The sequence below is a fragment of the Nicotiana sylvestris genome, chromosome 7 (assembly GCF_000393655.2).
Source record: "Nicotiana sylvestris chromosome 7, ASM39365v2, whole genome shotgun sequence".
NCBI lineage: Eukaryota > Viridiplantae > Streptophyta > Magnoliopsida > Solanales > Solanaceae > Nicotiana > Nicotiana sylvestris.
The window spans coordinates 38,350,570-38,374,100 of record NC_091063.1 but is presented as its reverse complement, the minus strand read 5'-3'; the positions used below and the strand labels follow the sequence as shown (position 1 = coordinate 38,374,100).

The following is a 23,531-nucleotide window of genomic DNA, read 5'->3' as shown; positions in this document are numbered from 1 at the left end:
GGCTAAATTTCGATTACTTTTGAAACTGTGGCTATTTTACCACTTGTAAATCTGGATGGTTCACCAAAAATAATTCATATATCTGGGAAATCAATCTCAAATGCGAAAAACTGAGTACTGTTCACCTAGTGTCTATATTATTAAACTGTTTACTGATTCCAAAAACACGGGCCTAAGTGAATCTTTTAGGGGAATTCTTTTTAAATGAAATGGAAAGAATGATAGTACTATCTGTCAAAGAATTTCTACATAAAAAATGCAGCAATGAGTAAAAGCAGTCCAAAACCACTCAGAGTTTACTAGTTAATCACCAAAACACAAGCTAGTTTCATCAAAGCATCACTCATTTCACTCCAAGGACTTCCATAAATTCACTAAAACATACGCGTGCGAGCGCACGCACACACACAAAGAAATATCCATTTACAATGCAAGTATAGCTCTGCTACTCTATGAACAAAGAATAGAAACAATAAGTAAATCAAGTAATTTGTTCCAGCCTAGAGTAAAGATGGCCATGATATGGTAAAGCCATTGATGTAATGCTAGCATTTGTTTTGCAGTTTCTCTTTCTTGAGAGCCATGAACTTAGCTGCTATTTCGTCGTAGTCTGGTAGCTTAGGATGGACATGGCTATTTTCAGACAATCCATTTCCAGGCTCCTGAATTGGAAAGGAATTTGACCGAAGAAAGTTATCTATGATGCTATCTTTAGGCCTTTCAGGAGGCATAGTCATTGCCCTCAAATAAGGATTCTGATTTTCATTTCTTGCCCTTTGATCTGTCATTCTTGATTTTGAGGACATAATCGGAGAACAAGTTTCTCGGCTTTCCCATACTTCCTCCGTATCAGGCTTTACAAAATGATCCCTCCTTGATTCAACATCTTGACTTGTTTTTGCTATCAGTGGTGGAAGTACTAATCGATCGCCAATGATATGTTGGTCTTGGCTGAAGGAACATTGGCATTGATAAAATCCTTGTTTCCTTTCCTTTAGACTATGCTTACTGAAATCCTTTGCAGCTTTGACTCTTCTCCTTGGCACGCGAAAAGAAGATTCCCCGTTAGGTTTTTCATCACTGATCCAGTCATAACATGGATGCTCCAAACTGCAGTGATTTTCCATCGGCCCATTGCACCTCGAATTGACAAAAGTCAGTGTGCTTCTGAATTTGACATAGCAAGGTTGATCTTGGCTGTCATGTGCAAATGTATAATAGGACTTCTGACTTTCCTCAACAGAACTCTTCCTGGAATTTCTTCGCCTGTTTTGGCTTTTTGGTTTGCTATCTGGAGAACTCTCACGTAAGTCACCGTAGTACATTGTACTATCAGTGTCTGACATAAAGCTCTTCTCAATGGAAAGTGATCTCCTTCTCATTCTTTTTCCAGATATCTTGTTATTCTTCCTCGAGCTTCTTGGTCGTTCTTTTGCAATCTGCACCTCAAAATTGCTTCCAGTATCTATCTTTAGTCTCAAGGGAACAATAGGGGCTTTGAACATGAATAGCCTCTGATCCTGGAATCTCACGTCTTTGCTCACAACAGACTCAAACTCCTGAATGTCATCTAGGTATATCATCTGCTGAGGTGATTCAGCTGAATCTTCTGTAGATGATTCTGCATCTCTTCTCTCTATATTTTTATCTAAAGTAAAGCCACAAGTTTTGGCCATATGCCTTTCTATTATGTGTTCAGGACTTGATATTGGGGATTGGGATAAATAGCCCGGCTGAGCAGAATCTAGAACTCTTTTGTTACCATTGTTTTTCAAGCAGTGCACTGAATCATTGTTAGTTGTTGAAAGGCATGTTGAAGTTGCAGTAGGAAGCAGTTCTTGGCGAGAAATGGAAGGATTTTCGATAACATTCATGCTCTTAGATGAATAATCGGAATTTACTATCTTTGCTTCTGTCTCTATAATGTTGGGATCCTTTAATCTCATTAGTCCATTTTCCTTGTAATCAGCTGCTGCATTACTTGTTTCATTTACCTGCAATTTCCTGGCATAAGGAATTGTGTGGTGCCAAAATAAGAATAAAGCACGAAAAACATGCTTTATCTTTTTTCTTTTGCTTAAGCTATTTTATGAAGCATATTGTGATAAAAGGGTAGCCTGGTGCACTAAGCTCTCGTTATGCGCGGGGTCCTGGGAAGGGCCGGACCACAAGGGTCTATTCTACACAGCCTTACCCTCTATTTCTGCAAGAGGTTGTTTCCACGACTTGAACCCGTGACCTTCTGGTCACATACTGTGATAGATTGCTTAAATAAGTACCAGCTCTTCTGATTCGCGTCTGTATTCAAGAAGCAAAGGTCCTTGTTGGAAGCAAATCCTTGCAATTTCATCCACCAATCTATATTTCTCCTCATCTGATACACAGTTTGTGCATAAATTATCCTTTATCTGTATTCAAAGAAGGATCAGAATTAGAAAGATATACTAATACTCAAAGACTTTTAAGTTTGGAAAAGGCGTTCGTGCAAGATTTGGCTAACCTGATGGCTGACAAGATTCCCAGGGAGTAATTGAAGGGCAGATGTTTCAAATCCGTGGCCATAACGTTCGCCAAAGAGCTTCCGAATCATCACAAGCTCGGGCAAATCACCAAGTCTTGCTGATGCAAATATTAGACTCGACACTGCTTCACTTATATCATTGGGACAGTCCCTAAAAGAAAAACAGAGTATGAAAAACATGAATCACTAGTCATTACATTAAAGCATTGACGTATACTGAAATGCTATTGTTTCTTACTTGTGTCTGCGAATATACGGAAGGTTATGGATTATAAATTCACAGTAATTCTCCAATAAGTCATACACTGCCACCATTTTTTCATCCATAAATAGCTGTTCAACCTGAAAATTGTAGGAAAATGAACAGAATAATCATCAAATGTACAAGTTATCTACTAATATATATAACAAGCTTTCTAGCTCATAAAAACTTCAAGAAACTACTGAAGACAAGAAAATCAGGTCACAGCAGTTATATGAAGAGAGGAATTCACATTAGGAAATTGTGGAAAATTTTGAGGCAAAAAATTCTGTCCAAAGAAGCATAATTATTTGTTTGAGGAATCCATATTACGTACTCTCTCAGTAACAATTTCGTAATGCCCATTTCTAAGTAGCTCAGATAAATCGTCCCTCAGCTGCCTGATAATGCAACTTCTCTTGTTCTTCAGCAGCTTAAGCCGGCACTGAACCCTTTTGATCAAATTCTTACTGCCACAGAAAAAATAAAGTAATATAAGCTATTTCACCTTCTTTAACGACAAAAAAAGATAAAATTAGTAGTTCATATTTACCATTTAGAAGCTTTTCTCCACCCAAAGAATATATCAAACATGTCTGCTAACTTCTTCCAAGCAGACTAATTGATGGCCTAGTGACAAGTTCTTGGGTTCTTATGACAAGTAAAATAAAGGAAAAATAATGAATTTGAAGGGCTGCCACGTGCTACAGTGATCAGACAAGTAAAATATACATAACAAAAAAAGTACTATATATGAACTGAACCATCAATGGACAAGTTGGAGTAGTTATTTTAGAAGAAGGGGTTTAGTTGTTGGGGGTTTATAAGGAGAGAGGTGAAGCTTCGAATTACTCCTATAGTATTTGGAAACTGCTCCCCACTTCTTTCATTTGTTCTATCACGATCAGTTAATCTTTTTTACTTTTATTCCCGCCATATTATTTGCTAGGTCGTTTTCCATTCTAGTTCTTAATTGTATTAATAATTAATAATTTAATTTAACCCCGGCTATGTAACAAAGCATAACCGTCAAGTTTTACATCTATGTGTTGTTTAGAGTCAAACGAACAGTTCACCAAATTCAACCCATTTTGGAGAAGATAAAAGGCAAAAATATATAATAATGGTCAATTTATTACGAACAAGGCAACGAGTTGGTAACCAACTGATAAATAACCGAAACAATAGAATACAAGTGTTTGGAAAAGTTGAAGGATTGCGTATAGGTGTTCGTAACACGCAGCGGCAGATCTTTTTATGTTTAAAATTTATTTACATATCAATAGATTAGATCTAAGACGTACCTGGTGAAAAAAGTCTTGTTTCAAATTCTTCGATAGTGCGAAAACTCTATGTGTATCCACACCGAGACTGATCCTTTCTATCAACTCTTTGATCAACGAAACCCGCGAACAAATTGAACGGAAAACTTGTGCTGAAATTTTTCTCAAAAATCTCAACTCAAAGATAGAAGAACAAGAAACACTTTTCTTGTAATTGTATTTTCTCTCTTGGCTTTGTATTGCACTCTCACTTTCACAAAATGTTTTTCTTCTCAAGAATTAATAATGCGGAAAATTTTCTCCATCACCCTTTATATAGCATCACCTACAAATCCTTTTCCTATTTGTTTGAGGTAATGATTTACTTAGGTAAAAGTTTATTCCAAAAATAAACTTTATGAAATTTTTAGTGGCCGGTTCGAATCCCATTCCATGGGTCTCGTGACTGCCAATTTTTATGGACATTCCACAAAGTCCAATTTCAAATTGGATTATACGATCCTTATTAGTATTTAATAGAGAAACATCATATCCCATTCTTAATGGGTTAAGTCAGCCGCTCGTCCTTTTATGGACTTTATGAGTTAATCCAATTCAAAATTGGTTTTAACGTATGAGCCTTTTTAATTATGAGTATCAAATATATCATATATATATTTCAACCAAGAGATATAATTTAATTTTCTATTCCAAATAGAAAACTTCAATTTGTTTACAATATTAATTATATCCTCTGTGCTAGCAAATAATATAATAATATTTCATTTGGACTAACAACTAAATGTATTTGACTAATTAAATTCCTTAATTTAATTATCAAATAATAAGTTAATTAATCCTTTAGCAAAGATCAGAACACTCGTTAGTGTGCGACCCCATAGGTTCAATACTAAGCCGGTAGTAAATTGACCACATCAATATACTAATCAAGGGTGGCGTCTAGCACACTCCTTAACAACCGGATAATATGAAGTATACAATTTACTCTCAAGAACCAGTAGAAGAATAATGTAGTAATTCCTTCTGTCCTTATAGCTCTGGATCACCCTAGGATATGGTTCAACTGTCAAATCCTAATAGGCGACCAACTATGTGTTCACGTCAAATATAATCGACCATTGAATGACCTAAGAAACTCATTTCTTCTTTCATTCAATTGCTCTGGCCAAGGTCTTAATTTGGTCGTTTATAATTCATGACAACATGGAGCTTAAACTCATTATCAAGAGTTGACAGATTCCATCTTGATCAATCACTAATCCTACAAGCATTTAATCATACCCAATATCCTTTCAACTATCGCCCTAGGGCCATAGGTGTCTAGTATCAAAGCACAATAAATAACTTGTCAATTACTATGACGATCTCAGGTCAAAGGAAACGGTTACATCACATTCTTCAAGAGAATATCCTATTGACAGTTTATGGTAATTCTAACCATTAGGAATTATCCAATGAGTCGGTTCAATGATCATATCTCTATATGCATCATCTATCTATGTAATTTAGTTAATGAGATCAACTAATCTTTATCCCATAAAGACGATCACATAGATATTGATCTAATCGGATTACTAATGTCCAAATTTATAATCCTACGATCAAGAACAAATTTAGATTAAATTATAAGAAACTTTACTCTCATTATCATGATCTCCATCACAATGTCAAGTCTCAAAATTTAATCAAGGACCTTATCAAATTAATCAAGCAATTAATAACAATGATAAAAGAATATCAAATGCCATATATATTTTATAAAATATGTTCAAAACATCAAATATAATATTGGATCTAGGGCATATTTACTATAACCCTAACAAAAGTGACCTGGAAAATTTGGCTAAGGCATGAAGCTAAATGTCAGGCACCTCTCAGGCCTGCACAATCTAATGAATATTTTAACACATGGTAGGTCTGACGATTAAACTTTAGCGATAATAACGTGTTAATTAATGATAATTAAGTGATAATCATGTGTTAAAGACACCTATCATGTATTTATTGAATTTGCATAAACAAATGTGTCGTTTTGAGTATTTTAGCCCCATTTTACAATTTGATGCTTCTAGTGTGCTTAAATTGTAAGAGTTGACCAATGTTTGACTTTCGAGCACATGATCACGGATTGATATTTTAATGGTTTCAATAGATTCTTATGGTGATTTTGGACTTAGGAATAAGTTTAGTTCAACATCATACTTGGTAGTAAATTCTTTCTTTTGCAGAAAACGAGAATTGTAACCTAAGATTATTTCCTGGACTTTAATTGATTGGGAGTAGACATTTACAAGGGTACCTAGGAGCTCTGCAGTTTGCTTGATGTTTCTCTTAAGCAATTTAAAGTTGGATAGTTTGAAAATTAGGTAGTAGGTGAGCTAAATTTGTATCAGGTTGTACTTAACCGCAATATTTAATGCTGTGAGTCAAAGACTGTGACAACTGTTAGTAAATTTTACAAGTTTTTTGCTCTTTTGGTAAAAAAATATAGAGTTTAGATTACTTGCACAAGTCATGCTCTCTCTATCACCTTAGTCTTGAGTAAATACATAAAGAAATATAAGGCTTGAAGGAAAACAAATGATAATATCTCTCCCTTGTATTGTTTGTACAAAAATGATCAGGTTGCTAATGTGGTGACGGGGACTTAATAGATAGTCTTATAGCCCGTTTGGTCAAGCTGCAAAAATCAGCTTATTTTGAGAAGTATTTTTTTTCGAAAGTGCTTTTCTCAAAAGTACTTTTGGTTGAGAAGCAGTTTGTGTTTGACTAATTAGTTTGAAAAGCACTTCTGAGCAGCAATTAGTATTTGGCCAAGCTTTAAAAAACTGTTTCTAAGTGTATTTTTCTCAAAAGTGCTTCTCAAAAAAGTGCTTTTGGAGAAAAGCTACTTTTTTCTGCTTCTCCTCAAAAACACTTTTTTTCCTTCCAGAAGTTAGGCCAAACACCTCAATTTTTGGCCAAAAGTGCTTTTGTCCAAAAAAAAAAAAAAATTACTTTTGGCCAAAAATAAGCTTGGCCAAACATGCTATTAGAATTTATCCACCGACTTCTATAAGGTGGTAACCTCAGCTCAAACCCATTTAACCCATTCAGTTCGCTTAGATTAGACCGGTCATTGACGTAGTTACTTTAAAAATACTCACACTTACAAGTGATAATTAAAAAATAGCATAGTTTTAAAAGTAATCGAAATTTAGCCACTTTTCATTTAAAGATAAATCTGAACGAAAATACTATTCAAAATCCGGAAAATATTCCAGCATAATATACTGGAGTTCGAAGTTTTTACATGTGAGCTTCCACCATAATATACTGGAGTTCCACAATAATATATTGGAAGTTCATACACATGTGCTCCAATCTCCAGTATATTATGCTGGAACTTTCCGTGTGCTGGAGATCCAGCATAATATGCTGGAAATTCATACACGTGTGCACCAATCTCCAGTATATTATGCCGAAACTTTTCGTGTTGCAACAAAATAGTGGCTATTTTTCAATGACTTTACAAACGCTGACTATTATTCAATTACCAGTCCGAAACTGGCCAGCCCGTGCTATTTTCACTTCATTGACATGCCAATTTATTGAATTCGGTCCATCTAAATTTGGCTGATTTTTAGCCCAATCTAATATTTGAGTAACTTTGCTAAAATATCTTTAAAATAGTTCTTTTTTGTTTGATATATTATACACTAGTAGTAAACTGCGAAAAACCGTCCAGGAATATCGACCGAATTCTGAAAACTGGAAAAACCGACTAATTTTCGACCGACTTTAATCTGTCGAAACAAGGCTGGTTGGTAATAAATAGAGACCGAAGTTTGCCGGAATTTTTGATCGATTTCAGTCAGTCAATTAAATTTCACAAACAACCTTAAAGAAAAAAATTGCCAAAAAAGCGGCCGAAGTCAGTTTTTTAATTATGTAATTAAAAATGCACCGACTCAGGAATCGAACCGGAGTCGATAATATGGCAGGATACTATTCTACCACTAGACCATTGGTACATTTTGGTTTAAGATTTTTTTTTAATTTTGTTTGTACTTTTTAATTGTATTTTTGCGCGAGAATAACCGACCGATTTCGGTCGGTTTTATTAAAAATATAAAATTACCGACTGAAATCAGTTGGTTTTTTAAAATGACTTACTGAAATAAGCGACCAATTTCGGTCCGTTTTTTTGAATATTAATTTTAATTTATTTTACATGAAAAACCGACCAAAGTTGGTCGGTTTCTTAAAAAATAAATTTCACGGGACGTCAAAATAGTTTCCTGCATTTTTGTGTCAAAAAAATTGATAGAAGTTAGTCGATTTCGTAAAAAGAAATTGAAAAATAAAATATTTTGAATTGAAATATTTGTCATCGACCGACGTGGTCGGTTTTTGCCGAATTTCTAGTAGTGATATATGATCATAACAAAAGAAAACCCTTATTTGATGATTAAATAATTCATAAGAAAACAACATACATTAATTAAGAATTAGTAAGAGTTGGCCAAGTTGAGCTATGATACAAAGTAATTTAATCCATCTTTACGCAACCTATCTCAGGCAAAGCAATGATCCGCCCATTTTGACCTGCGAAAAATCAGCCAATCCGCCCATTTAACACTCCTACTCTGTGCAGAGGTTCAGTAAAGATATTCCCTAGCCTTGTATCAGGCAGCAGCTCGAGTAATGTAGTAATCCCATTCAATAGGTAAATATTATCTGTATAATGTGAATATATCTGAATTTGATGAGGAAACAAGATACAAATTGACCCTTTTATTTGCATACTCCAAATCTGAAGTGTTTTTATTCCATACCTTTGGTAGGAAATATGCAGCTCCTTTTTCATGGTTTTTCAGAAGACCAATTTTTTGATGCTATAGGAATGAAAAAATTGTCATCAGTTACTTATTCAGATGTAGCCTGGACCTTCGCTGGATCTTGCACACATAGGCGTATCTAGGATTTAAATTTTAGGGGCTTAACTTTTAAGGGTTTTAGCGTTTAAACTGTTATATTTTTAAAGTTATCGGTTCATATCTACTGTTTTTGTAATTTTAATGAATTTTTATAAATAAATTTTTGTTCCGCGTCGAAAATTATAGGTTAAATTGAACCTGTTAGTAATACACTACATCCGCCCCTGCCTGAACATCGCGGAAGCTTAGTACAACATGCTACCCTTTACGTCGGTGGATTAAAATCTGAATTGTGCAAGTTGAAAGCAGCTTCTGTAGAGGACGTAGAGCTTATTTATGCAGTACTCAAAGAATAAACCTTGTGAAGTTTAAAAATTATACTGCTTATACATGTTCTATACATATTATATAAAAAAATTAATATTCCATATTCGTGTATATATAGTTAGATCGAGATATTGGTTGCAGATGCATGCACTTACTGCTTATATGCTCGATCCACATCATCCCTCTCCCAAATAAAATAATGCGAAGAAATGGAAGGAAATTAAAGGTTAAAGGAGCCATAAGAAACGCGCGTAACATCAAAATCTTTATTTGTTCAGATCAAGAGTAACGTGCAAAACTGCAAATCAAAAAGCCTAAGAAACACTATATTAATCCTTATATATTGTACTTGTATGATATTTTTTTCTCAGAATTGATACAAGGAAGAGAGCTACCTTGGTTCGTTTTCTAAGGTCAAATGAACCAATAAATACACTCAAAATTTAAAACGTGGAGCAGATTTTATCATTTTGATAATTTGTAGGTGAACTTGCTTTCAACAATCTCAGCTTTCTTGCCAGGCTTCAAGTTATTCACAATTAAAGAACAGTTTGCAAGCACATTGAATTTCTTCAAAGGAGTTTTTCCAAACAGAACCTCCACAGGTACCTTAGCTGTCACCGATAATGGAATTTTGCCATTTTTTTCATTTTCTTGCATTGCCTCATATTGCCCTGATCCAAACTGACTTTTCCCCTTGAGTTCAACCTGGATTATGGTTGTATTCTTATATCCCTGACGGAAAGCTGGTAATTTTCCTGAACATAATATTGTTGAATCAGTGTACGTCATGTTCATAGAGCTAGCTTCCCCGTAACTTAGTTCTATCTTTTTGTTAGGATTCTCTGCTTTAATAGTGACAATAATATCCATTGTGAGGGTAAAATCATGAGGTTGATATCCAAATTCCTTAATCTCAAGTGCTTGAAAGTTGTAACGTGGCATTTGTGGTTGGTAGACCCTGTAGAAATAGTAGGTGAGGGCGGATACAACAAGGATAACGAAAAACAGGATGCAATGGCAGCAGCAAATGCATCTCAAGCAAGGGTTTCCTCCTCTTGGCCTTTCTTCATAGTAATACTCACCGCTATACCGCGGGCCTTTTGTATAAGGCGGCGGATGTGGTTGCATTATGGTGGAGGAGAAAGAAGGAGGAGGAAACAACTTGCTTTTGATTTGGTGGTGGTACCTATTTCCTTATGGATGAAGGACCACCAGTATTTCCTAAAGAGGCCACTGTATTCAGGGAAGAAACGGCTTCTGTTTATTGGACAGTTCCATTGGTCAAGGAAATTGCTACATATGTGTGGGCTGGCTAAACATGAGCAAAACAATTACACCTTTCTTAGGATGTTTTAGGCTTCTTGTTACTCGATCGCATGTTCAATTAACAAAAGATAATACAAGTGTAAAGAATTAACGATATACATAATAACTTGTACAAAGTCTTTGAGACAATAATATTGATTGTGTATATGGATTGCACGCAGTGCCGGCTCTAGGGAAAGCCACTAAAGTAATTGCTTAAACCCCGAGAATTGAAGGGCCCAAAATTTTCAAATTAAACATTACTTACTACATATTACAGATTTATTAATAAAAAATACTAGACTTTATACTTTTTTTTTGGATGTGATAGAGGTTATTTAAATAAATAATTCGAGTTTTATAATAAAGGTGCAATATATGAAATTAAACAATTTGATCACAACTTTGATATTAAAAACGAATTAAACTGACATCTATTTTGTTCTGCAAAATTGAAAATTTTAGATTGTGAGAATTCGTAAAAATATTATTTTAACCGTCAACATATGTTTCTTATAAATTAGTGAGTAGCATTACTAAAAATTTGCAATGGTGAGTGTATAGGGTAAAATATGTTTATATTAAATGATCGGAAGTGGTACGTGGAGCTGAAGACAAAAGATAGTTGAATCCGAAGGCAACGATCATGTATGTTACCAAAGAGAATGACACTCATAAAGATAAAATAAATGGTTGTTACCCGGTAGCATTTAATGAGGAATATTTTATAGCTTTAAGTACACGGCCCGTTACAAGGAATATGATATTCACTGTCTGCCGTTACACATTCTTCAATTGCCCTCATAATTGACTTTAAAAAAAGGCTTGATCCTATGACCTTGTTCCCTAGGTGCATCTATAAATAATGAGCTCTATTATTATTATTGAAAGAGAGACAAATTTTCTGACAAACATACGGTACACTATTCAAAGCTCAATATAATTTTATCTTCTTGTTTACTGATATCGTTGTAATTGTCCCCGGAAGCCCTGCTCCCGGAATTATAATTTTTGCTATTTTATCTCCATCTCAAGGCTAAGTATTACATTTCTGTTTAATTCATCTATTATTTTAGGATCAAATTAATTTACTTGTCTATAAACCACGTATAAATTCAGCTGTACATTTTACGGGTAAAAAGTTTGGGGCCCACCGTGCGGCTTAAACAATTGTGTAATTAAGTTGGTCCTTGCCTATTTTACTAACGCGTTTGTTTATTGGTTCTTAGAAAAAATCATAGAAAATAGCAGATAATGGTGTTAACAACACACACAACCATGAGGCCCAAGGAAATCAGTCTCAACACGAGGATTCAATCAGTGGTACCCGCAGCAAGGAGACGAGGTCACACCAGTCCACAACAGGCAGTACCTGCGACATGTTCGAGAGGCGACTCCTGATAATGCAGAAAAAGAGCACGTCGTCAAAGAGGTAAGGGTCTTGCAGAAACAATAAGAGGCCAATTTAGGCCATCTCACACAGTAGGATAATGTTATGACAGAGCTGAAACAGGCGTTATCGGGTGCTTCCAACAACGCGAATAGACGAGGTTCGATTCCTCCCGGTGTCCCCGCAAATCAAACAACGCAGAGGGTCGACAACAACACCCCGCGGGGCAAGGTCGGCTTCGATGGGGCTGGGGTTAGCGAATCTGATCACAACAACGAGAGTGATCCCTTCAGAAATGAACTCATATGGTTTATGAGGGAAGTAAATACCTGCTTGGACCAAATTCCGGACGTACCACTAGTGCTAAAAGGGTCGGACTCAAAGAAGTACACTCAATTTCCATACAAACTAAGCGCGACACCAAAAGGGATCCCGAAACGGTTTAAAATGCCAGACGTGCCGAAAGATGGAATTTCAGATCCTCAGGAGAATATCACTGTCACACCTCCTTTTTCTACCCGAAAGGGATTGGGAGTTTTTTCAATTAAAGTGACGTTGATCGAAACGAGATTATTTTATTCGATTTCAGAGTTGCCACTTGGGATAATTTATGGTGTCCCAAATTACCGGTTAAAAATCCCGAATCGAGGAAGTATGACTCTATTTTTACGGTCCGCAAAACACAGAAATCCGGATAGGAATTCTGTTAATTCGAGAGAAGGTGTTAGGCATTCCCGGGTTTTATGGTTTTAGCACAGTCGCTCAACTATTAATAATTGGCCTAATTATCTAATTTAATACACATTTTAAACCTACGTGCATTTTGAACTTTCTAACCGCTTTTAATATTTTTAGAATTATTTTCTGGAACAAGTCACGATTGTCGTACACTTGTCGTTTTGGTACACATTATAAATCGCGTCACATGAAAGGCACCCGCGATTTACAACATATTAATTTTATTATTAGTCGAAGTTATGGTCGGGTCACATGAAATGCACACCCAAATTTAGATTTACGTATCGTGACCATGTCACGGAAACCGTACCCATAGCCACGATAATTTATTAATCGCGCCTAAAAACAACTACAAATATTCATAACTTTTCTGTCTGCATTTTCCAAAATCTCCAACAGTAATAATGTAATAGAGCTCCATTGGTTAAGCAAATTGCTACATATGTGTGGCTAAACATGAGCAAAACAGTTACACCTTTCTTAGGATGTTTTAGGCTTCTTGTTACTCGATCGCATGTTCAATTAACAAAAGATAATACAAGTGTAAAGAATTAACGATATACATAATAACTTATACAAAGTCTTTGTGACAATAATATTGATTGTGTATATGGATTTCACGCAGCGCCGGCTCTAGGGAAAGCCACTAAAGTAATTGCTTTAGACCCTCTAGAATTAAAGGGCCCAAAATTTTCAAATTAAACATTACTTATTACATATTACAGATTTATTAATAAAAAAAATACTAGACTTTATACTTTTTTTTTGGATGTGATAGAGGTTATTTAAATAAATAATTCGAGTTTTATAATAAAGGTGCAGTATATGAAATTAAACAATTTAATGACGACTTTGATATTAAAAACGAATTATACTGACATCTAATTTGTTATGCAAAATTGAGATTTTTAGATTGTGAGAATTCGTAAAAATATTATTTTAACCGTCAACATATGTTTCTTATAAATTAGTGAGTAGCATTACTAAAAATTTGCAATGTGAGTGTATAGGGTAAAATATGTTTATATTAAATAATTGCATGAGGAAGTGGTACGTGGAGCCGAAGACAGAAGATAGTTGAATCCGAAGGCAACGATCATGTATGTTACCAAAGAGAATGAAACTCATAAAGATAAAATAAATGGTTGCTACCTGGTAGCATTTAATGAGAAATATTTTATAGCATTAAGTACACGGCCCGTTATAAAGAATATGACATTCACTGTCTGCCGTTATACATTCTTCAATGACCCTCATAATTGACATTAAAAAGAGGCTTGATCCTAAGACCTTGTTCCCTAGGTGCATCTATAAATAGTGAGCTCTATTATTATTGTAAGAGAGACAAATTTTCTGACAAACATACACTACACTCTATTCAAAGCTCAATATAATTTTATCTTCTTGTTTACTGATATCGTGTAATTGTCCCCGGAAGCCCTGCTTCCGGAATTATAATTTTTGCTATTTTATCTCCATTTCAAGGCTAAGTATTACATTTATGTTTAATTTATGTATTTTTTTAGGATCAAATTAATTTACTTGTCTATAAACCATGTATAAATTCAGCTGTATCATTTTACGGGTAAACAGTTTGGGGCCCACCGGCTTAGACAGTTGTGTAATTAAGTTGGTCCTTGCCTATTTTACTAACGCGTTTGGTTATTGGTTCTTAGAAAAAAATCATGGAAAATATTAAATAATGGTGTTAACAACACGCACAACCATGAGGTCCAAGGAAATCAGCCTCAACACGAGGATTCAATCAGTGGTACCCGCAGCAAGGGGAACGAGGCCACACTGGTCCACGACAGGCGGTACTTGCGACATGTTCGAGAGGCGACTCCTGATGATACTGAAAAAGAGCACATCGTTGAAACGGTAAGGGTCTTGCAGGAACAATAAAAGGCCAATTTAGGCCATCTCACACAGTAGGATAATGTTATGGCAGAGCTGAAATAGGCATTATCGGGTACTTCCAACAACGCGAATAGACAAGGTTCGATTCCTCCTGGCGTCCCTAAAAATCAAACAACACAGAGGGTCGACAACAACACCCCGAGGGGCAAGGTCGGCTTCGATGGGGTCGGGGGTAGCGGATTTGATCACAACAACGAGAGTGATCCCTTTAGAAATGAACTCATATGGTTTATGAGGGAAGTAAATGCCTGCTTGGACCAAATTCTGGACGCACCACCAGTACTGAAAGGGTCGGACTCAAAGAAGTACACTCAATTTCCATACAAACCAAGCACGGCACCAGAAATGATCTCAAAACGGTTTAAAATACCAGACGTGCCGAAAGATGGAATTTCAGATCCTCAGAAGAATATCACTGTCACACCTCCTTTTTCTACCCGAAAGGGATAGGGAGTTTTTTCAATTAAAGTGACTTTGATCGAAACGAGATTATTTTATTCGATTTCAGGGTTGCCACTTGGGATAATTTATGGTGTCCCAAGTTACCGGTTAAAAATCCTGAATCGAGGAAGTATGACTCTATTTTTACGGTCCGCAAAACACAAAAATCCGGGTAGGAATTCTTTTAATCCGAGAGAAGGTGTTAGGCATTCCCGGGTTTCATGGTTTTAGTACAGTCGCTCACTATTAATAATTGGCCTAATTATCTAATTTAATACATATTTTAAACTTACGTGCATTTTGAACTTTCTAACCACTTTTAATATTCATAGAATTGTTTTCTGGAACAAGTCACGATTGTCATACACTTGTCGTTTTGGCACACATTGCAAACCGCGTCACATGAAATGCACCCGCGCTTTACAAAATATTTATTTTATTATTAGTCGAAGTTATGGTTGGGTCACATGAAATGCACTCCCGAATTTGGATTTACGTATCGTGACCATGTCACGGGATCCGTACCCATGGCCACAATAATTTATTAATCGCGCCTAAAAGCAACTACAAATATTCATAACTTTTCTGTCTGCATTTTCCAAAATCTCCAACAGTAATAATGTAATAGAGCTCCTTCTGATCAACACTATAATGACACCATATTAACAAAATATTCTAATAACCATATTTAGTAAATTCCACAAAATACTTACAAATAAATTACTCCTAATATTAATATTTATTTGACCATGGAAAATATTGCAACAAAATCATCATATCTGGATAAGATTAAGTTTTTGTTCAACTCATCAAAACGAATCTATGTCAAATAGAACACCCAAACAAAATCTGCTACAAGATCACTTCTATTCGAGATACAAATACCTAATATCTGTAGAACCTGAACACCATAAAAATAAATGTACATACTATAGCACGAGAATATCATTAATTTTTTTTTTTCACAAATGGCATTTTATTGAAAATAAGGACGAACTACGGATGAACAAGAAAAGATTAGTACCTGTAAGAAAATTTATGCGCACAACAAACCAATACAACAGAGAAACAATGAATAGAGCTCAACAAAATCAGCTGAAAACCCAGCAGAAACCGCGAACCTTAAGCGGTGGATGGAATCGAACTCACAATCCAATGCCGAACCTCAAACGATCTCCATTTTTTTGCAATCAGGAATTGAAATTCGAAAATCAAGAGAAGAATAGGACTATTTTTGTACTTTTTTGATTTTTGTAGTCCGAGGGAAGCTGAAGGAACTTACAATATTTATATGAAAAAATTCTTAAAATTAGAGGAAAGGAAAATCGAAAATCATAACTAAAAACCTAGAACCTTCTTCTCACCGGCTTCAGCGTAAAGACCAGGCCCCTTACCCTTGATTAAAAGCTAAAATGGGAGTAAGAAGAAGACAAATGTAAAGTAAGCTCTCGTTATGGACCTTTGATGTTTCATCACTCTTTTCTCTATCCGTGACTTTGTGTGTGCGTGTTCCGTTTTTTTTGTTTTGTTCTTCAGTGTGTGTGTCGCTGACTGGGGTTGGCTGCTGTGAGGTGGTTGTTGGTCGCTGGTGTTATGGGTTGGGTGGCGACGACAGTAAGGGTGAGGAGATGGAGAGTTGCGGCTGTGGTGGCTAAGGTCTTTCTAGGGTTTTTGGTGGTGTCTCTATGATGAAGAAGAGGGAACAACTCGATCCTCTTTTTGTGTCTGCGGCTGGTTTGCGGCTACTGAGAATTCCTAGGTTTTTTGTTTTGGTGAAGAAAAAGAAGGTGAGATGAGGGGCTGTGGTCTTAGAGGGTTCTCTAGTTTTTTTCCTTTTGGTTAAGAAGAAGGAGTCTTTTAGATTAGGGTAAAGGTGGGCTTAGGAATTATGGGTTATGTCCGAATTGGGCCTAAAAAATGGGATGTTTAAGCCCAAATTTTATTCTTTCTCCTTGAACAAGACTAAAAATACTACCCCATTTACTAATTAATCCTACTTAAGTAAAATAACTATTAAAATAAAACTAACCGTTAAAATAAACCTATTTTTGGTATTTTTCAAATATCATACTAAAAAATAAAAATAGAATTAGATTAATATCATTGCAAAAATAAAATAATATTTCTGAAAACAAAGTGGAACTATTTTTATATTATTTAATTTTATGTAAGGAAGATTAATTATAAGTAACTAGATAAAATATTAATTAACTAAATAAAAGAAAATATTTTTGTAATTTTCATATTTGTGATAAAATAAAGTAATAGAGGCAAAACTATTTAGAATAGAGACACTAAACCTAAACTAAATATTTACGCTAAAATGTGTAAAATCTTGGGGAGGGTAAAAAATTACATGTCTACAGCTACCCCTCTTTGACTGGAAACGCGAAGAATTTTCAGACAAAGAGCGACGAGACAAGTTTTTTGACCCGACCCTTATTTAGGGAGACCAAAAACTAAGAGAAAGGAGAATGTGACCAAGCCCTGGTATTTGAGCTGCCTACATATCCTTGGCTATAAAGGAATCAGGCCACGTGGAGTTCAGAAGTAGGAACAATGATGGAGTATACCGTGTTGGAGAGCCGATTGAGGTGTCATTCCGTCGAGGTTCCGGTCCGCGGTCCTGTTATTACATCAAAATCAAAATCTAAAAGAACTAAACAAACCTAACAGCTATGAGTTACAAGATTCCTATCTATAAGTCTTCTGAAGCTTGATCTTGAATCTTGACTGGTTCTTCATGCAGACTTTTGATTTGAACCTTAATGCTTGATAGCTGCATGTGTTGATTCATTCTACCTCAGCTTCTTCGGATCAAAACCGGACACACCGTACTCGTGACTTCAGTCATGTCTTGAGCAATCCACATTTAGTCTTTGCTTATGCATTTTAGATTCACTTTTTTTTTTCTTTTTTTTTTCTTCTTTTTTATTCTATATCGAGACTACTTCTGTTGATCATCTCGGACTAACGACTCGCATTCATGCCGCGAGTTTCTGCTACTTCTAACTTGCATTGAATTCTGAAATGACTTCCCTCGTTCTCTAGGTGGGCGCCTGCTACTGACTTGAAACTTGAAATAATTCCGAAACGAATTCCCTTTTTCTCTAGGTGGGTGCCTGCAATCAAAACAACAAAACAAATAAAATTTTCTGCCCCAATTTGCACTCGGAAGGTTTGTGAGTTATTAGCAAACTATAAACCACTTATGTTATTGATGCAATGATAAGAGTAAACTAAAGACTCGACTAGGAAGTGCATCTCCTGTGAGAAAAACCAAGAAACTTTGACTAGCAAATGCATCTGCTAAAAATAAAACCTGAATGACTCAAACTAGGAAGTGCGTCTCCTAGAGGTGAAATCTCAATTTAGGAAGTGCGTCTCCTGTGAGTAAAACCAAGAAAATCTAACTATCAAATACATCTACTAAAAATAAAATCTGAATGACCCAGATTAGGAAGTGCGTCTCCTAAAAGTGTATCTTGAAAGACCCAGACTAGGAAGTGTGTCTCCTAGGGATGAAACTTTAATGACTCAAAACTAGGAAGTGCATCTCCTAGGGCTGAACTTAAATGACCCAAACTAGGAAGTGCGTCTCCTAGGGGTGAAATCTCAATTTAGGAAGTGCATCTCCTAAAGTGTATCATGAAAAATCCAGACTAGGAAGTGCGTCTCCTAGGGGTGAAACTTGAATGAACCAGACTAGGAAATGCATCTCCTAGGGCTAAACTTAAATGACCCGAACTAAGAAGTGCGTCTTCTAGGGGTGAAATCTCAATTTAGGAAGTGTGTCTCCTAAAAGTGTATCCTGAAAAACCCAGACTAGGAAGTGTGTTTCCTAGGGGTGAAACTTGAATGAACTAGACTAGGAAGTGCGTCTCCTAGGGCTGAACTTAAATGACCCAAACTAGGAAGTGCGTCTCCTAGGGGTGAAATCTCAATTTAGGAAGTGCGTCTTCTAAAGGTATATCCTGAAAAACGCAGACTAGGAAGTGCGTCTCCTAGGGGTGAACCTTGAATGAACCAAACTAGGAAGTGCATCTCATAGGGCTGAACTTAAATGACCCAAACTAGGAAGTGCGTCTCCTAGTGGCGAAATCTCAATTTAGGAGGTGCGTCTCCTAAAACAAAATATAACTTGAAAGACTTAGACTAGGAAGTGCTTCTCCTAGGGTTGATGTGTGATCTTCTCAATAGCCTTTGTGTAAGCAGAATTGGGGCATTAAACCTAAAAAATTCAAGCTTCCAAGCTTTGATATGAACCTAGCCTTCATCCCTGTTTCAGACAAAGAAAACTTGTGAGTTTAAAACATGGTGGTTAGTTTGTGGCCTTGACTACGAGGGCGATTTCTCTTGCATTTGTCACGATCAAATTGGACTTCAACTTGGAAGACCTTGCCTGTTATCAACTAACCATTTTCTTTCAACCCTTATCACAAAAAACACCTCAGATCCATTCGAGCCCAATTTCCTCTATCTGTTACATTTTTCTCATGAATTGACATTTACCGAACCTTTTCATTTCACATGAATCCCCAAAGCACGTTGATTGTTACCCACTTAGAGCGCACACTGTTCGTTCCTGACTTATGCTACTTTGATGTGCTAGCCAGATTCCGTTTTGTGCAATTGGAAAGCTGGTAGCAAATTTTGAAGTTATTTCTCACTTGTTTTGACCAAACAAATTCAAGAATAGGAAGTAAACAAAACAAAAGGAACAAAGTAAAGGACAATGGAAAGAGATGATACATAACAAGAAAATTACGAAGTAGAAATTTATCAGATGTGGATACCAGCTCTAATGACCATGGCATGCACATTTGGATTAAGTGGCCTAAACTGTCCATCAAGTATAATGTTCAACTCTTGTTGTACCTCTGAGTCGTGAAATTGGGCTTCAATGCTCTGATTATCCTATCTGATTCATGATCCTTATTCGACTTGTAGTTCCTGAAGGGTTTTCACCATCAATCCCCTCTCATTTTGTTCTTTCTCTCATCTTACGGTCGCCTTATGGTGCCTGTGAAGGTTTTCACTGATAAGACTCTCTCATTTTGTTCTTTTTCTTTTTATTTCCTCTGATTCTGTAGATGACAAGGCATTGAATATAGTGAAAACATCATATGCTCTTGGCATGTCTAGCTCGGCACTCTCAAATATTATCTAGGAGGTCTTTTTTGAACTATAATGTGGCTTTTGGACATGGTTAGAAAGAAATGATACCATAAAGGCTCAAAATAACTAAGACAGTAGGGTTAATTTATTTACAACTTTTGGAATCTATTATAAAACGTTGCCCCAATTTCTAGAACAAGGGAATTTGATTCTTTTTTTTTGAGATGGAATTTCTAAGAAAGACTGCCCCACTCTCGACTTTGTGGGATTATGAAATATTTTATTTGGTGCGACCGAACCTTAAGGCTGCCTACGTATCTTGTGGTGACAAGAATCAGGTCGAATATAGTTCAAAAGACTACTCTTTGTTGTTGCTATTTTCCTTTCCTTTTCTTTTTTTTCCTTTTTCTCTTTTCTCTTTTGTTTTTTTTCTTTTTGACTTATATTTTTGAATGAATTTTCTAAAACAAACCTATGTGGACATGAACTTTTTTTTCTTTTTTTTTGACTCTAACTTGATTCCAAAATAGGGGAGGTCAGAAAAATTAGCACAAGCTCAAAAGGGGTACCAAATGGTATAAAGTGTTTGGGTAGCTGAAAGAGGGTCTCCCAATCCCTGTAAATGCCAAGTACAACACGTGCAACTTGAAGATGAAAAAGGAATATCATGCACAATATTTCTTTTTCACCTTCAGCATTGATATCACTAATATGCCTTCCACTTTTTAGTACCTTATCAAGTACAGAACTCTTGTTGGGTAATTTTTCTTCACAGTGGATGCGCTCCGTCGGTTTGGAGCAAACTCCCTTGGCTTTATGTTGTAACTTGAGATGCAATTGAACTCAAAGTTTCCCGCTTCGAATTGTCTGGGATGCACTCTCCCTTAACGAATTCTTGTCATCCTATTAACTTTCCAAATTATCTGCCCCTGTTTCACACAGTTCAGGCTTCAAATAATATCAAAATGTCCAAATCTGTACTTATTTCCCTCAAGTGTCCCCTGTCATCTTCAAAATTATTTCATTTCTTCATGATTAAACTAACTTTTAAGACCAGGTTGAGAATTATGCGTGCATGTCATGTCACTAGAGTCAGCAGGAAAAGAACTATAAAGGAAAAGAGAACTAAACAAAAATGACTAGAAATAACATAAAACAGAAAATTGCATTAGACAGATGGTGAAAGGGTTTGAAAAACGAAACAAGAAAAATAAACTGGGGTTAAAACCTTGGAACAAACCTAAATAACACTAAATGAGATACTTACGACTAAACAAACTAGGCAAAATAAAAGGATAGAAGGGTTAGAGTCATAAGATAATATCCGGATTACAATCCTGAAATAACCCAGGCAACAGAAATGACAACAAAATAAGCCACCAAGACTCCTTTCCGGCTAACCAAGAAAGGAGCATCTTTCCAATCACCAAACTCAACATCTTAGCCACTGAGTTTCACATCAATATTACCAAGACCATTACCAATTTTAATATCATTAACTTCAGTCAGCAAATTCCTAAGAGGATTCTCATACTCCCTGTCACCACGTATCATCCCCACAAAATGTGCATCATCATGTGCATGTAAAGGATTCTGCACGATATTCTGGGTGTCACTATCCTGGATCACAATTATCCCTTCTTGAATCATTCTTTCGATTTCCCTTTTCAAAGCACGACATTCTTCAATGCTATGCCCTTGGACATTAGAGTGGTACATGCACCGGACAGTAGGATCAAAGCCTTTTGCATATGGGTCCGGAGTATAGCTGATGAGCGGCTCAACCAGGCCAGAATATTTTAACTTTTCAAACAAGCTTGTGTAGGATTATCCGATTGGCGTGAAACTATTTCTTTGCCTTTGTTCTCCTCCATGACCCAATTTTCTAGGGTTGTTGGATGCTCGAAAATGTTGTGAAGGCAAAAGTGCATTATGCAGTGCTGGCGCCCGCCATAAGGAGTGACCCAATGGTTAGATAGATGACCGGACATTGTTTGGAGAATAATAATGGGGTGGATTATGTGGAGCTCGGGGATATGTTTGGGGTTGGGGTTGAGGCTGAGTATATTGGTGAGACGGACCTGTTGGACCATGTCGCGATCCTAAGACAACCATGACAACATCATCATGTTCCTTCTGACCCAGCGAGCTTCCTATGTCATTCTGAATTGCTTGTGTTGTGGCTTTTAAAGTAGAATAGCTCATGATCTTGCTTGAATTCAGCTCATATTCTACCATTTCTCCCATTTTTACCACATCATTAAAAGGCTTACCCACATTCGAGATCAAATGCCCAAAGTAAGTTGGTTCTTGAGCTTGAAGAAAGTACTCTACCATCTCGTCTTCTTCCAATAGGGGATTGACTCAGGCAGCTTGCTATCTCTATCTGAGCCCTATTCCCTAAAACTTTCATTAGGCTTCTTTTCTATCTTGGTGAGGGACATGCGATCCGGGACAATTTCTATATTGTACTGAAAGTACCGGGCAAAGACCTGAGCCATGTCGTCCCATGTGTACCACCTGCTAGTATCTTGGTGGGTGTACTACTCCAGAGCTTCCCCACTCAGACTCTGAATGAAATACGCCATCAATAATTTATCCTTCCCACCGGCGCCTCTCATCTTACTGAAGTAACCTCTCAAATGGGCCACGGGATCTCCATGTCCGTCATATAAATCAAACTTTGGCATCTTAAACCCAACAGGTAGTTGGATGTCAGGAAACAAGAACAAATCTTTGTAAGACATGCTCATATGGCTCCCTATCTCTTGCATGTTTCTTAAAGACTGCTCTAAGATTTTCACCTTCCTGGATATCTCATCTTATTCCACTGTCTTAGCAGGATTTTCAGTTTCACCAAGAGGCTCAAAGTGAGGAGCGTGAGAGTATGGATCCGAGACCTTGAAAGTTGGTTTTGGAGCATAGTGTTGGGCATCGGGGACTTTGAACACAGTCTCGCTAGAGGATCGAGGAAAGGTAGCTGGTGGATGAGATATAAAAACATGAGTGGTCAAAGGAGTGGGATGTGAGGTGGTTTTGGCAGGTAGAGTGTGAAAAGGTTATGGGGAGATAGCAGCAGCAGTAGGAAGCTGGATTTGTGACAGTGGCGGAATGGTGACGAGACTTTCAGTGTAGTTAGCGGGAACTAATGAGGGAGGACGCCTACTAATCTAGGCTTGGTATATTTCGGCCATCTGTCCTTTCAACCTTAAGACCTCTTCTTTCAACTCAAATTCTGATTCAACAATCTCCTTAGACGGATCAATAACACCTATGTCCAAATCTTTGTTAGCAATGACTACCTTGCTCTTTGACCTTCTGTTGT

The 23,531-nt window shown here is 36.5% G+C and overlaps 2 protein-coding genes across 2 annotated transcripts; both read right to left on the bottom strand.

Moving 5' to 3' along the window:
- Positions 1–346: 346 nt before the first annotated feature.
- Positions 347–3,583, bottom strand: LOC104219534 (uncharacterized). The gene is made up of 6 exons (XM_009770228.2): positions 3,316–3,583; positions 3,100–3,232; positions 2,760–2,863; positions 2,501–2,672; positions 2,280–2,408; positions 347–1,994 (listed from the first exon to the last, which is right to left on the bottom strand). Exons 1-6 carry the CDS (start codon positions 3,354–3,356, stop codon positions 546–548), a joined length of 2,028 nt encoding a protein of 675 aa, XP_009768530.1. The 5' UTR covers positions 3,357–3,583; the 3' UTR covers positions 347–545.
- Positions 3,584–9,594: 6,011 nt separating this feature from the next.
- On the bottom strand, positions 9,595–10,662 carry LOC104219533 (NDR1/HIN1-like protein 6). Its single transcript, XM_009770226.2, has one exon. The coding sequence runs from the start codon at positions 10,420–10,422 to the stop codon at positions 9,757–9,759; it is 666 nt and encodes a 221-aa protein (XP_009768528.1). The 5' UTR covers positions 10,423–10,662; the 3' UTR covers positions 9,595–9,756.
- Positions 10,663–23,531: the final 12,869 nt, after the last annotated feature.